Source organism: Sorex araneus, chromosome X (assembly GCF_027595985.1).
Source record: "Sorex araneus isolate mSorAra2 chromosome X, mSorAra2.pri, whole genome shotgun sequence".
Classification (NCBI taxonomy): domain Eukaryota; kingdom Metazoa; phylum Chordata; class Mammalia; order Eulipotyphla; family Soricidae; genus Sorex; species Sorex araneus.
In genome coordinates, this window is record NC_073313.1 from 311,680,478 (window position 1) to 311,696,552 (window position 16,075).

General features: G+C 51.8%; 1 protein-coding gene across 1 annotated transcript in view; it reads right to left on the minus strand.

The window, feature by feature from the left end:
• Positions 1-3,534: 3,534 nt before the first annotated feature.
• Positions 3,535-16,075, minus strand: part of TGFBRAP1 (transforming growth factor beta receptor associated protein 1) — a 35,514-nt gene continuing 22,973 nt past the window's right edge. Inside the window, exons 8-12 of the mRNA XM_055121994.1 lie at positions 15,018-15,161; positions 11,996-12,139; positions 11,348-11,507; positions 9,543-9,961; positions 3,535-5,367 (exon numbers count right to left, since the gene is read on the minus strand). Coding sequence (XP_054977969.1) covers positions 5,191-5,367; positions 9,543-9,961; positions 11,348-11,507; positions 11,996-12,139; positions 15,018-15,161 — 1,044 coding nt within the window. The 3' untranslated portion in view covers positions 3,535-5,190. The remainder of the gene's footprint in view (positions 5,368-9,542; positions 9,962-11,347; positions 11,508-11,995; positions 12,140-15,017; positions 15,162-16,075) is intronic.

Sequence of the window (16,075 nt, forward strand, 5' to 3'; positions counted from 1 at the left end):
AGACCCCCATCCCCTAAATGGCATAAATGGCTGAACCCCGGGCATGAATCTGCTGACTTCCTGCTTGGAGCAAATGGCCAGAAGGACCCACAAAGGCACCCATACCCCTTCAATGCCCCAGTGGCATCATGGGACCTAAAACAGAACTTGCCTGGATCATGGTCATGTCAGTGGGTGTAGGATAACATTGGTTTGTCCTTTCTGACTTGCTGCAGGGAGCTTAGGTTTATTGGGCTACTCCCAAAACAGTGCTCCCATTTCTGTTTTTATTTGTAACCGCTTTCTTTGTGCTGTTAATTTGTAAATGTTGCTTTTCTCTTCTCCTTAAGTTCTTTGCACAGTTAATTCAGAGCAATGTCCTTTCTGTATGGACACAAGAAGACAGTTAATGCTGTGCTTTTGTAACTTAGGAGTTAATTGACTCTGAATAATATTTACTCCTGGGCATCTGTTCTCTCAACTTAAGCCTCAGTTACCCTTACTTCCTAGTACCCCAAAAGCAGGGTCCCAACGACGCACTGGAAGGACTAAGGGCAAGCAAATGAGCTACCCTGGCATCAAAATGGGCCAGGTCAAAGTGCCATAATACTTAACTATAAGTTAAGAGCATGGTCATGGACACATTCTGTCATGATCCAAAAATCAATAACTGGAGTAGGACCCTGCTAGGGTTAGGAAAGATTAATCTGGCCTGAGCACTGTAGTCTGAGTCTGTGGTCAGATGTCCCCAGGAGAGCCTTCCTACAAGCTCAATGTATCTCTTACTGTGTCCATACAAAATAACTAATATTAAGATATTAATTAAGACGCTAGTTAAGGTATTGGACTAAGGAGAGCAGTGTTATTTTGCCCTAGAGCGGAAGGACTTTGGATATGTCGATTTTTCTGCTGGATGGGGTGTGGTGTCTACCCCAATACAGAGTTGGAGAGAGACAAGAGAGACCAGGGCAGCAAGATGGAGTACAGAGAGACTAGCAAGGAGAGAAGAAGAATGTAGGGGAAGAATGCAGGAGCAGGTGCGTGGAGAGATGAGAGACGCGGCTGCGAGAGGGAGCGCGGAGAGATGAGTGGGAGAGACAGAAGGAGACGGGAATGAGGGGCGGTGTGAGGCTAGAATAGGGGGCTCAGAGAGACTGGAACAGGCGCGTGGGGAGAATGGAATAAACAGCAACTGATCTTCACCAGTTTGGCCCACCGTTCCTCCTCCATCTGTCCATGGCATGGGCCACACCGGGTGGGGGAGCGGCACGAGTCCACCCAACGTGGGCGGCAAGAGAAAGGGAGAGACAGAGACAAAGACAGAGACAGAGAGACAGAGAGAGCCGTCGGGGCATTTCCTAGCCACCTGGAGGTTACACAGCGGAAACTTCTGCCTCTCAAGCATCAGCTGTGTCCTGTGATGCTCACTCATCCCTTCGTGTCACGTGTCTCACTGAACTAATTTACAACTCTGGACGGCAGACTTTATTACAGCTATTTGTCGCCTCTGCCCAGCTACAAGCCAAAGAAAAGCAGGCTTCATTAATTCCAGTACTTATTTCCGAACAAGGTATTGATGAGCCTGGAGAAGGTTCCCTGGGCATTTAGTGCTTTGGAGAAGGTGAAAGGGTCTCAGAGTCCATATGGCACAATCTTGTATATTTTCATTTCAACCTCTAAGGCTGACAGATCAAATGATGAGCAAATGGGATATTAGTTAATATCTAATTATTCCTCCACGAGCCACGGTCCATTTCACCAAGTCAGGTGGCCCTCTCTGACCCGACCCACACAGGGAGCGCATCCATTTAAATTCATCCCCTCTCCACCACCCGCCAACGTGAAGCCACTGCACCCATTCCAACCGTTTGCAAGCCTAACCGCCCCTGCTTCTCATCTTGAATTGCTAATGGGCCAGATAGCAATGATACAGGAATAAAGATATTCAAGCTGCTGCTTTAGGATCGTTTGAAAGTGGCACCACCACAGCCTGAAAATAGTTTACCTGGGCTGGCGTCTGGCTTCCTGTCCCCATAGTTGGTGAGAAACCAGGCAGGGATGTCTGGGGCTTGCTGGACTCATCACCCCAGGGGCCAGCACCTCAGTGCCTTTTACTTGAAGAGGCCCCGGGAACCTCCCTCTGCTCCCCTACCCCTGCCCACCACTAAGACACATACACAAGGACTGGCCTGGCCACACCAGTGCAGGGTCAGGGTCAGGGTCAGCTGGGGTTGGCTGTGGACACACCCAGGCTTCCCCTTGGCTGGGAAAGAGCCAGGAATGAAAGAACATGTGAAGTCCCATGAAATTCATTCCACAGGATGGAACTTCTCAACAACCTATTGTGAGCCGGGCTCTAAAAGACGGAGGTGAGGGGGCTGGTAGCACAGCGGGTAGGGCGTTTGCCTTGCACATGGCCGACCCGGGTTCGATTCCCATTCCCATATGGTCCCCTGAGCAACACCAGGAGAATTCCTGAGTGCAAAGCCAGGAGTAACCCCCGTGCATTGCCAGGTGTGGCCCAAAAGAAAAAAAAAAAAAAGACAGGTGAGACTAAAAAAGTAAAAGGTGAGGCTGAAAACCCAGGGGCAGTGGATCCGCAGGGGATTTTTTATTCAGTTAAAAGGCAAAGGCATAAGTAATCTGAAATAATCTTTGCTAAATTCTTCAGGGCATGATGGGTCTAAGCAACTAATGCCAGGGACACCTTATAAAAAAGGTGGGGCCGTGAAATCAGAAGTGGGAAGTTAGAGTCAGTACCCAAGGGGGCAGTCTTCTGTAGGTGCTGACTTAGGTGCTGACTACAATGAGTCAGGACCCCTTAGATTAGGTTCTCAGAATCAACCATGGCTTTGCCGACACTGTATTTGAAAATGACAGAAAACAAAGTATTAAAAGAATTTTAATAAAACCATCATGTTTATATCTGTACAATTTGTATATTTGGGACGCAAACAAGGGCAGAGGGTCAAGATGCTAGGACAAAAATCCCTGTAAGGGAGTAAGAAAGTCAGGATGGCAGATTTCGACCGAGTACTGCTACCGGCCCTGCAGTCAGCATAGACTCACCACGCCCGTAGGCTTGAGTGGGTCTGTCTGAGCCCTAACACTGCTGCGCTCATACCAGAAAGGCAACAGTAGGAAACTGAAACAGTACAGAATGTCACTGCCGATGAGATCAGTTCATGCTGCTTTAACCAGAATGGTTCCACTGAGGCTAATGAGGGAGGGGGAAAAGGGCGGAGTGATGGTTCCAATTGCTTTATTCAATGCACACAGTCACAAAACAGCAGGCTTTAGAAAGAAACATGTATTTCTTCAAAAATATTTGAAAAAGGGACTTAGTAAGAGTCTGAGAAAGGTATGGTCTTGAAACAGAGGGGTCAGTTCTGCAGTGTCATTCTGTCCTCTATGTTAAGATTTGGTACAAGTGGAAAATTAGCTTTAATTCTCATTATTCTAAGGATAACAAATATTTTGAAATATTGATCAATGGAGAGAGAGAAAGGGAAAGAGAGGGAGAGGGAGAGGGAGAGGGAGAGAGAGAGAGGAGAGAGAGAGAGAGAGAGAGAGAGAGAGAGAGAGAGAGAGAGAGAGAGAGAGAGAGAGAGAGAGAGAGAGAGAGTTCTGTCCCAAAGTTAGGAATGAGCAATCACAAGGCTTTTAAAAGATTTTTACCCATTTTGTATACAGAGAAACAGTGCTTTAAAAAGTGCAATATTGCATTACTGGTAACTTGTTCTTTGAAAAGTTCATTCAAACGCACAAGTTGGAATGATAATATACACCGTCACACCATCGTTCCCTAAGTCATTCACAGGGCACATACAATTTGAGCAGGCTTGGAAAGTCAGACAACTGACATGGCAGATAGGCGATTTCAAGGGAAATGTCTTCATTTCTTCTTCAGACAACTGCGACACATATTTCAAAGAATGCACGGATGGCTCTGCCCTCTTGGCCCATCCTGAGTCTCCAAAGGAAGAACACTGACCATTACTGGTACAGAAATAGATTTTTCAAAGAAACGACAATGTGCTTCCCCACTCAGTAAGGCTCAGGCCAGAACTGCAGAACAAATGCTTGCCTGCCAAGGCTAGTGTGAGTGTTGTGTGTGTGTGTGTGTGTGTGTGTTGGGGGGTGGGGTTGAGATCGACGATGAAGATGACCAGTGTCTTTCTTGTCTGTTCCTAAGAGAATTGAGAATCACAATGAAAAAATTCAGAGGGCAGTGTAACATAAAATCAGTCCCTGAACAGGGATGCACAAGAGGCATTTTCCTATGTCTTCAGGATCTGCGGGACCAGGCATGTAAAGTGCAGGGAGGTAAGGCCAAGGGTGGGGCTCCCCCACAGGCGTGGGCAGTGGCTGCCAGGCAGGATGTCCCTGGGGACAGACACTGGCAGCCATCCCCCTGCCCTGCGCCTTGCTCACACTGCTCCTGAAATCCACATATTTGTGCTCGAAACATTTCCCTTTTCATTCCCCAAGTGTTGAACGGAAGGTAGCGTTGTAATGAAAAGAAAAAAAAAAAAAGTCCCTCCCTCCGGAACATGACATACTGAGTCCCCTAACTAGGACAGATGACCAAGGTGATGCTGAGTGAACGTGTTCACTGTGGAGTTTGGGATCAGTAGATGGTAAGACGGTGCGCCTCACCCCTCAGGGTTCTCATCCCACCCCCTCCCCCTGGTGGGGCAGCTGCTCTCCCTGGCCCCAGGGCCACCTGCAAGGCGGCTAGGCACAGCCACCAGCCCAACGGGGAGTGCTGTGGTCAGTCTCTGGGGATGCAGGAGGGGTGTGGTGTGAGCAGAGTGGGTGGAAGCATCTGCAGGAGAGGCAGCCCCAGGCTCACGGAAGGGGGGAGGGGGCCAGGAGGGGGGACAGAGGAGAGGGCCTCGTCGCTGGCCATCGACGTTTCCAGTGCAAATGAACAGGAACCTGGAGGCAGGGCTAGGGCGGTCGGTCACATGTGCAGGCGCACGTCCTGCTGGGCGGCAGCTGGGCTCTGTGGATGCCCCCTCCTGCCGTCTCCCTGGGGAGGTGGTGGAGGGGGAGGTGGTTGTGCGTTTACATTCAGTGTGGAGCTACGGGCAGCACCCGGACGTGCCATCTCTCTGTCCTGATGGGCCCAGGCTGCCCTGACTCTGCTCTCTGCACCCTGTCAGCTCGGTGAAGAACGTGGGACCCCCAGCGCCCTGGCGGGCTGCTTCAAGTCCGAGGGCCAGGGGTGGGGGGGCTGGGGCTCCGGTGTCTGCCAGCCGCACAATGGGTATGCACAAGGCCACCGTTAGGGTATCTGACAAACACGGGCTCACAAAAGGGATTCTGGCACATCTGGCAAAGCTTTTTGTCTGAGAGCCGAACTGAGCTTCCTTTCAGCTTCATCTGCAAGAAAAGAAACAAACAATGATCTCTCTCTCCTCTCTCTCTCTCTCTCTCTCTCTCTCTCTCTCTCTCTCTCTCTCTCTCTCTCTTTCTCTCTCTCTCCCCCTCTCTCTCTCTCTTCCCCCCCACCCCCCCGCTTCTTTGGGTCATATCCAGAGATGCTCAGGGGTTACTCCTGGCTCTGCACTCAAATCACTCCTGGCAGTGTTGGGGGGGCCATATGGAATGCCAGGGATAGAACCCGGGTCAGCCGTGTGCTCTTATATGCGGCTATGAAGAAACAGAACAGGGGGACTACAGAAGGACCAAACGCAACAGAGAGGTGGTCTTCAGTACCAAGGGGCTGGGGAGGGTGGGAGAAGGGCCCTGAGCAATAATGGATAGAAATGGACACCAGGTGGAGGGTTCAGTGCAAGAACAGTTCATGCGTGAAACCCTACTAATAATGGTTTACAGACCACAGTGCCCAAAATTTAAAAAAAAAGTCACTCCCTAAGCCTGAAGCAATCCCCACTTCTCTTCCCTTGCCCCTCTCCTGCCTAAAAACCCTTTCATTCTGTTTTTTCCTAATTATTATTATTTTTTTAAGTGAATCACCATGAGGTAGTTACAGACTTACAAACTTTCATGCGTACATTTCCGTCATACAATGACCAAGTGCCCATCCCTCCACCAGTGCCCATTCCCCACCACCAAAGTTTCCAGTATCCCTCCCCCCCGTGCCTCTGTGGCAGGCAATTCCCTTTTACTCTCTCTCCTTTAGGGTGTTGTGGTTTGCAATACGGGTATTAAGTGGCCATCATGCTCAGTGTATAGTCTACTTTCAGCACACATCTCCCATCCCGAGCAAGCCCTCCAAGGATCCTTTACTTGGTGGTCCCTTCTCTATCTGAGCTGCCTTTTCCCCAGCATGTGAGGCCGGCTTTAAGCCGTGGAGCAATCCTCCTGGTCCTCATCTCTACTATCCTTGAAAACCCCTTTCATTCTGAACACCTTTCTGTAGGGCCTTCCTGTGTGTTTATCTAGTTAGGGTGCTGCCTAACTAAAGTCAACTGAATCTTGACAATTAATTTGGCTGATTTTTTGCTAGTTAACAATAGTCATTCAGGTTTTTCTGAGCTCACATATGTTGTCCCATGAATTATTATTGATAAAGAATTTTGTTTGTTGTTATTTTGGGGCTACACCTGGTGTTGGTTAAGGGCTCAGGAATTACTCCTGGCAGGACTTGGAGGACCCTATGTGGTGCCAGGATTGAATCAGACTCAGCTGCACGCAAGGCAACACCTTATATATGCTGTACTATGTCCCTGGCCCCAGATCAGTATTTTATTTTATTTTCACATTCTTTTATTTTATTTTATTTATTTTTATTTATTTTTTAATAAGTGAATCACCACGAGGGTACAGTTACAGATTTATACATTTTTGTGCTCATGTTTCCCTCATACAAAGTTTGAGAACCCATCCCTTCACCAGTGCCCATTCTCCACCACAAATAAACCCAGCATCCCTCCTACCCTCCCCAATCCCATCTCCCCCCCACCCCACCCTGTCACTGTGGCAGGGTATTCCCTTTTGTTCTCTCTCTCTAATTAGATGTTGTGGCTTGCAATAAAGATGTTGAGTGGCCGTTGTGTTCAGTCTCTAGTCTACATTCAGCACGCATCACCCTTCCCCCACATGGCTTCCAACCACATTTTGCTTGGTGCTCCCTTCTCTATCTGAGTTGCCCTCTTCCCAGAATTCGAGGCCAGCTTCTAAGCCATGGAGTCAACCTCCTGGTACTTATTTCTACTATTCTTGGGTGTTAGTCTCCTACTCTGTTATTCTATATTCCACAGATGAGTGCAATCTTTCTATGTCTGTCTCTCTCTTTCTGACTCATTTCACTTAGCATGATACTTTCCATGCTGATCCACTTATATGCAAAGTTCATGACTTCATTTTTTCTAACAGCTGCATAGTATTCCATTGTATAGATGTACCAAAGCTTCTTCAACCAGTCATCTGTTCTAGGGCACTCGGGTTTTTTTCCAGATTCTGGCTATTGTAAACAGTGCTGCGATGAACATATAAGTGCAGATGTCATTTCGACTATACTTTTTTGCTTCTCTGGGATATATTCCCAGCAGTGGTATCAATATTTTAATAACAACTTCTCGAAGCAAAATATCCGTATAAATATAAAAACATCATTGGTAACTAAAGAAGTATGAAAAGCGACAACACTGCTTTCTTACTCCACAGAAAGTGATGACTGCTTATCTAACCATGGCATGGCCAAACAGGATCTGCTGTCAAATGCTCTCTCACCTCCTACCTGTAAGGAAGGGGGGCAGGCCTACTATCGCAACAAGTCAGGCAATGCTGAGTGGAACAGGGATGCAGACTCACCCCCCGGCCTTCCCATTAAGCAGGCGCCAGGGTCCTGCCAGGGGAACTGAGTGGCACCTTCCTGATGGATTTTGTTCCCATACCTGGCAGTACTTGGGGCTCACTCCTGGTTCTGCACTCGGGGGTCACTCCTGGTATCCAAGGGCCATAGAGTGCCAAGGATTGATCCCATGTCAGCTGCACGCAAAGCAAGTGCCCTACCCGCTGTACTAAATCACTCCAGCCCCGGGTTCGTTTCTTTTAAAGTAAATAAGGAAACTGCGCATACGGAGACTCCACTGGTCTCTGTGTGGTAAGGAGCACTCAGGCTCTCAGGCTAAAACGCCCTTCCGAAGCCAGGGCGACGGCCAGAGGGTGGGAGCACAGGCCAAGCGCCCCAGGACAAGGCCAGCAGGCCCCAGCACTGCTCAGCCTCAGGGCCCCAGGGCCAAGTGTGAGCAGGAGTGGCCTCTGTGCCCCCAGGGCACTGCTGCAAGACCATCCGCATAAAATCCTGGCGGTGGGCTGGGGGAGGTGAGGTTTCTCTGAACCACTTACCCAGGTAACCCTTACCGGAGGGACTGAAGAGTAACTTAGTGAGATCCTCAAGTCTTTTCACTCCGGAACAGTCCCAGCAGGCAGCCTGGGCTCTGGGGACCACACCCTGGTTGCACAGCCCCCCCAGCCCCCAGCCTCAAGGAACCAACCAGAGTGAGGGAGAGCCTGTTCCATGCCTGCTTCCTTGGGTGGAATGTGGCACTCGTGGCTGCCGCACCAGGCTGTGGCCCGGATGAAAGGACCTGGGGAGGTGAGGCAGGGCCCAGTGGCCAGTGCACACAGTGTGGTGTTACGTGCCCGAGTACAGCGGGGAGGGTGCTGGCCCTGGCACACAGCCGAACCGGACTCCTTGATCCCTGTGTATGGAGGATGGAGGGCTGATTCAAGCCCAGGGAGGCGGCAGGCCCAACCACCTAGACTCGCCTCCCCACCCGCTGCCGGGTCAGGACAGACTGAGCCTGCAGGAACCGCTGTAATGGGATGGAAGCTAGCTGTTGCCAGCTGTAATTTTTGAGAATAAGAAGTTAGAGGAACCAACTGATTTGCTTCTGTTTTTTTTTTTTCTTTTTGGGTCATACCTGGCGATGCACAGGGGGTAACTCCTGGCTCTGCATTCAGGAATTACTCCTGGTGGTGCTCGGGGGACCATATGGGACACCGGGGATCGAATCCAGGTCGGTGGTGTGCAAGGCAAATGCCCTATTCACTATACTATCACTCTGGCCCCCTGATTTGCTTCTGTACACATGCCTAGATTCTGGGAAGGGGTGAGGTGTATTCGGGTATGGAATGGGGGCTCAAGGTATAAACAGACCGCCTGGCAAATGTTCGAGGCTCTAGGTCTCTTGGCTTTGCGAGCCCGTAGTGCTCGCAAGTGTGTGAGAATAAATCTGTCTCTCATCTTTAACTCTCCCCATGTCTGTCACTTCTTGTGCCTCCAATTCTGGGAGACGCCAGCAGGCCTCCCCAACACCTGGAGCACGGCCAGGAGTAACTCCTGAGAGCAGAGCCCAGAGTCAGCCCTGAGTGCTGCTGGGGGTGACCCCCAAACCAAGACACCCAAGTGAGGTTGCCCCATGTGCGTGCTTTGAAGTGCAAAGGGGAAAAGGTGCCCCGGGGACAGCGGTGGTCTCCCTGGGAAGCTGGGACAGTCGACACCAGGGGGCCCACACTGAAAGCAAAGGAGAAGGAACATATTTCCGGGAGAGGTGAGGCCCCCGCAGGCACTACCCACTGCTCACCTTCTCGTACTTGTAGAGCCGGTTCTCGGCGCGGGCCAGGCCCACGGCGACTTGTGCGTTCCTGCCGCTGTGCACGCTGTCCCGAACGGCGCCCATCAGGAACGGGCAGAGCAGCTGCACCGACCACGTGCCCGGCAGCTGCGGCAGCACCTGCGCCGCGTCGAACTCGGCCGCGTGGCGGTTCAGGAGGTCGGCGGCGGCCACGGACTGCTCGGCGCCCAGGTAGAGGCTGAGCAGCGAGTGGAAGAGGCGCTGGCGGTAGGCGGCGTCGCGGCCCTCCGAGCGCCACGTGCAGTAGTCCTCGGCCGCCGTGAAATCCTGCAGCTCCAGCGCCAGGATGCGCAGCGCCTCGGCGTGCTCCTCCAGCTTCCCGTGCAGGATGGCGCGCTCCAGGGGCAGCCCGGCGCCGCGCACCCGCTCTGCGAGGGGCACAAGCCCGTGAGCAGCCGCGCCTGGCACAGAGCGGGGGAGGGGGCCTGCTGCCTGCCCCCTGCTCACCCCCTCCCCCACTGGCGGCCCCGTGGCTCGCCTTCCTAGTTGGGTAGGAGTCCAGTTCCTGCACCCCGCATGCTTTACAGCAGGGGGAATTTGCAGCAACACGGGAGGAACTAGAGGCGACCGCGCTGAGGGAAGTCAGGCAGAAGGCAAGGGACTGATGCGGGATGGTCCCTCTCAAAGGCAGAATATGAGAAAGGACGCAGCAAGGTAGTAGCAACAAAGAAGCAAAGGCAACATCGCTGGGAACTGACCCACACAACTGAGTTGGGGGTTTTGAGGGACTCCAGAGGGAAGGGAGGGAGATGGGTGCACTGTGATGGGCGTAGTGCTGGGACTATGTCCCTGAAAACACACTGCTAATAGTATCATAAGCCAAGAATAAAATTAAACCTTAAAATTAAATTCGAAAGAAATTAAGAGTGGGCAGAAGGAATGGAAGGAACAGAATGGCCGGGAGCTCAGAGGGCTGCAGCGTCGGCTCTGTCTGGGGGAGCTCCTAGTAACCAGAGGGTCCCCCCTTGGCAGGGCCTCAAGCCCGGCCAGGTATGGTCCCCAAATAGCAGCAACAGCCATGGTAACAACAAAACAGGCAAAGGCTCATGTGAGACAGCTAGAGCCACAATCTGGTGCTCCAGCTAACCCACCGCTATTTGTTTTCCCTGTATAACATTTCTTGGCTAGAACAGGCGCTGTATGTACTTTTTCTTATTGGGGTTGCGGTGCGGGGCAACACCTGAGCCCAGCTGCACTCTGGGTAACTCCTGACAGGGCTGGGGAGGACCTGCACAGTGCCAGGGAGAACGGGGGCCGACTTGTGTTTGATCCCCCCACACTCAAATACACAGTTGCACACACACCCACTTGCATATTCAGTCACACACAGTGATAAATACACTCAAGCATGTTCATAGAGTCACACTCATACACAAGTGCACTTAACCTCACACTCACAGACACAGTCACACACTCACACGCACAGACAGACATAGACTTAGTCACACACAGTAACATTCAAAACTCACACATACACATCCCATATACACAAACACAGACATACAAGCTCTCACACACACACACACACACACACACACACACACACACACACACACTGACAAACACGCCTCCCCACCTCAGCCAGGGCTGTGCTGGGCCACCAGGAAAAGGCCTCTGTAAAGCAAGCACAAAACGCTGTACCCAAACCCCCCATTCCCCTCCCCCACACCAGGCATCCAGCTCCCACCTGTGGACACACCCCTGAGCCCAGCCCCCGTCTTCCCTGCCCCTTGCCTCTCGGGGGGGCCCCTCACCTAGCAGAAAGTGGACTCGGTACAGGTCGGATCTCTGGAGCAGGAGGCGGAGCTTCTTCTGCACCTCGGGGGCCTCGGCCCCGTGGCCGCCGTCCGGGGGCCGCTGCTGCAGCACCTGGTCTAGGTAGAGGAGCGCGAGGCGCGTGTGGAACTCTTCCCTCTGCAGGAGACCCAAGCACACACACAGCGTTTGCCAGCCGGAAGCGCCGGGCTCAGCACCCACAACGCAACTGTGCAAGGCCTCGCACGCCCTTCTGGGGGGGGTCCACTGGGGGCACTGGAAACACACACAAGCCGGGAAACCTGAAAAGGGATCACCTCGAGTTTTTTGTTTTTTTTTTAAGACGAGACAGTCAAGGGCTTAGGCCTGCATCCTCCAAAAAGGGGTGGCTTCTCTCACGTCCTCTAGGAAGGAGAAAAAAACCCCAGCAGCATGGACCAGGGGCGGAGGATCAAGGCCTACAGCGGCCCTCCCCCCAGTCCCAGCCGCCCAGCAGACCTGCCCTTAGCGCCCACTGCATGCTGGTGCCGGGTCAGATTCCATCTCTGCAGCACCCGCCCCCACCACCACCAAAGGCCTGCAGCCCACACCCTCTCCTCGGCACTTGCCGCCTATGTACCACTCTTCACCTATGTACGAGTCTTCACCTGTAGTCTCTGGTCCATAACTAGATGCTCCAGATACTTGACAAGGGCTTTGGGGTACTTGTTAAGGCAAGTGATGATGTCGTTGGGATTGAAGCTGTTCTGCTGTTCATCCAACGGTCTCTCAGTGAACACTTTCACTCCGACCTGAAAGAAAAGCAGCACGCTCATCAGGAAGCCTTTGAAGCACCTGGCCGTCCCTGTGCCAACCGCACACTCGTGATCTGAGAAGAGAACTCTGTCAAAGCCACCCAGTGCCACAGACGCACAGCGCTGTGAGGCGCAATGAGAGACCCCGGAGCAGCAAAAGCAGGTGTAAACTCTACGACACCTTCCCCCCACACCTGCGGGCTTCACTCTTCAGAGGGCTGGGGATTGGCACTCAGAGCATTCGCTGGCAGCTGTTTTTGTCAACCCCCCAAAGCAACAAGGCGGTGATATTAAGATCGTCCAAGACCAAGGACAGTCGCTGAATGATAAGTGGAAGACATTGTGAAGCGGACAATAGAAAAAAATGGGTGAACTCAGTTCTCAAAACACCGGCATCGGGGCTGGAGTGATAGCACAGCGGGTAGGGCGTTTGCCTTGCACGCGGCCAACCCGGGTTTGATCCCCAGCATCCTTCCCCTGAGCACCGCCAGAAGTAATTCCTGAGTCCAGAGCCAGAAGTAACCCCTATGCATCGCCAGGTGTGACCAAAAAAGAAAAAAAAACAAAAAACAAAAAAACACCAGCATCGATTCTGTGGATTACCCGGACAAAACCCAGATTGAGTCACCAATAACTTTCTGGGTTTTGCTCCCATGCCAAAGGGACCCGCAGGTCCTCTTCCAAGTCCCCATGGTCTTCCCCGAGGCACCTTAGTGCCATGTTCCGTGAACACACAGCCACACTCATGTGCTTGTCACCCCACGAGTGAGGAGAAAACAGTCCAGCTCGCACAATTTACAAATTTTGATTTCTTTGGGCAAGTTAGTGTCTTTGCTCTACCAATCAACAAAACGCTTAGGCAATACTCTCTTTTTTTTTTTTTTTAAGCTTTTCTGGGTCACACCCAGCGATGCACAGGGGTTACTCCTGGCTCTGCACTCAGGAATTACTCCTGGCAGTGCTCGGGGGACCATATGGGATGCTGGGAATCCAACCCGGGTCAGCCGCGTGCAAGGCAAACGCCCAACCCACTGTGCTATCACACCAGCCCCATTAGGCAATACTCTTAAATGCTTGGGGCCCGTCTTGTCCTCTCTAAGCAGTCCCCGCCTGGTGGGCTGCTGTGACATTTCAGAGAGGGGACACTTGTCCTCTGGCCAGGACTGGGAGATCTCGGGCTGCTGGCAGTGCTGGGCCATGCTGCAGGTGTCTGGAGGGCTGGCAGCTACTAATGTATGTGTCCAGAGTCAGCATCATCATCCCATAAAAGGCACTGGATGAGAAGCTTTAGAAGGACAACAAGGGCACCACACGGAGAGCCATCTTCAGAACGGTAGAGATGGGGCTGCACTAAAAGTCATTTTAAATTTTTAAATTTTATTAAAGAGCCATGATTTACAAAGTTATTGGTAGTTGCGTTTTAGGCATATAATTCAACACCCATCCCTCCACCAGTGTTTCCAGATTCCCTCCCCATCCCAACCCGTACTCCCTCCCACCTGTCAACTTGACAGGCACATCACAAAGTTTCAGGGGTTGCTGCTTCGGTCTCATGTTTTTAGTTCTGTTGAATCTGTGTGTTGGGTCTATGGCTGACCCCTTCACTCATATCACTGGTATAACTGAAGCCCTGATGCCTACTTACCCATTACTTCTAGTTCTCTTCTTCCCCCTTGATTGCTTTCCTTTTCTGTCTGTCTCTCCTCTGAACACTGGGGAGGATAATCTACAGATCCCCCTTTGTTTCCTCACCCAGTAGTCTGAATTCCATAGATAAGCGAGCACATCCTGTATGTCTTTCTTCTTCTGTAACAGCCATCTTTAGAAGGGCATTCAGAGTCTCAAACACTAACGTCACTGAGGTCCTGCGTCAGAAAGCTCAGTCTGGGGGCTGGAGCGATAGCATAGCGGGTAGGGTGTTTGCCTTGCATGCAGCCGACCTGGGTTCGATTCCTAGCATCCCATATGGTCCCCTGCACCACCAGGAGTAATTCCTGAGTGCAAAGCCAGGAGTAACCCCTGTGCAATGCCGGGTGTGACCCAAAAAGGAAAAAAAAAATCAGAAAGCTCAGCCTGTTTCTCGAAGGACTGCTCCGGAAATGCAACTATTCTCAATGGTGAGGGTCTTTTCCTCCACTCCAGTACTCTGCCTGGGCATGCTGCCCCTGTCCTCACCAGCCCACACAGCGCGGGTCAGTACCACCCTTGCCGCCCAGGCTCCCACAGAGGCCTGCTCATGTCCTCACCTTCCACCTCCCTCCAGACTCCACAGCTTCTGTATCAGGGGCGGTGGGAGCAAAGACAAAGGCCATGACTTGTTGGTGTGGCCGGCTCTCTAAGGGGAACACCCTGAGTCCGCTCCAGCCCTCAGAAAACGTTTCCACAGGCCAAAGTGCTTACAGACTGGGGTCCATAAACTTGCTTTTTCCCCCCTTTTTAATTTTTTTTAGAAAAAGGAACATCATAAGAATGCAAGCTGGACACTGTTCTTTACTTTCCTGTACAAGTTTTGTGTCCTTCGGGGCTGGAGCGATAGCACAGCAGGGAGGGCGTTTCCCTTGCACGCGGCACACCTAGGTTGCATTCCCAGCATCCCATATGGTCCTCTGACCACTACCAGGAGTAATTCCTGAGTGCAGAGCCAGGAGTAAACCCCTGAGCACCGCCAAGTACGATCCAAAAAGCAAAAAAAAAATCAGAAACTCTGAGAACCTAGACTGAATAGCAGGAAGAGAAGGAAGGGTGTGTTCCAAGGGGATAGGCCGAGGAGAGGCTGAAGCACGGCTGGTTTTCCGATCGCAAGTGCAGCCTCAGTCTGTCCATGCCAGCCTGCCCGGTCACGCCTCCTGAAAGGACGCAATCACACAGCACCCACCTCCTGGCTCTTCTGTAAGACCCAGTCAGCGTACTTCCACACGAGCTCCTGGTCCAAGCTGTAGGTGAGAAAATCGACGACATACTCATACAGGTCCGTGCGGGTGGCGTCCTGCACGTCCCCATTCACGATGTTCACCCAAAGCTGGCAAGGGGCAGAAACAAGGAGATGGCAGGTCACACACACTCGCTTCCTCACGTGGCCTTGTCCTAGCGACGGCGCTCGGTGCCCCAGACTTCTGCACCTGTGGATCTCACCAACCCGGGGTGGGAAATCTATATTCCGGACTAGAGCCTGCGGTGGTCGCACTTGCAACCGACGTGTTACATCTTTTTGTTGCTCCCCAAACGACAGGGAGCAACAACTTTTCCCATCCCTGTGCACTGTGCTCAGTACTTTATGTGGCCCAGAGGCAAACTGGAGCAGAAGACAGAAGGTGCACAGACATACGTAAGGACCACAGCGTTTCCCAGACAGCACTGAGGCACCTCTGTACGCTGCATCTCTTGCGGTGCTGGCACCACATCACTGGGGCTACTGGGCAGGAGGATGACCTATACTGAAAAGTTACAGGAGCTTCCTCTTCTGTAGCAGCCCCAAGGACCCCAAGGTCGTGTTATTCACTTGACCCAAACCCCCCATCGATGAAATCACGCAAATTGTGTTAACTTTAAAAAAAAAAAAAAGACTTGAGCAATTGTTGTTGCCATCGAGGGTGTGTGTAATCAAAAACAAATATCTCTAAGGGCTGCCATTCGGCAGAAGCCACGTTTGTCCTTCTGGTGTGTCAACGGTGGCACTGGGCCCCGGCCACAGAGTGGGGCTGGACACGAGGTTGGAGGCCCCAAGGGAATGCAGGACGCTTGCTGCACCTACTTAAAAATGCAGAGTCTGGATCTAAACGAGGCTAGTTATGAATAAGGAAGAGACAACTGCCAGTGGGAGAGGCATAAGCAAAGGAAACAAAAATAGAAAAGTGGCAAGTAAAATATTAGAGAAGAATGAGTAAATCTATTTGCCTAGAACTAAACATTTGCACTTAGATATGTGTGAAGGAA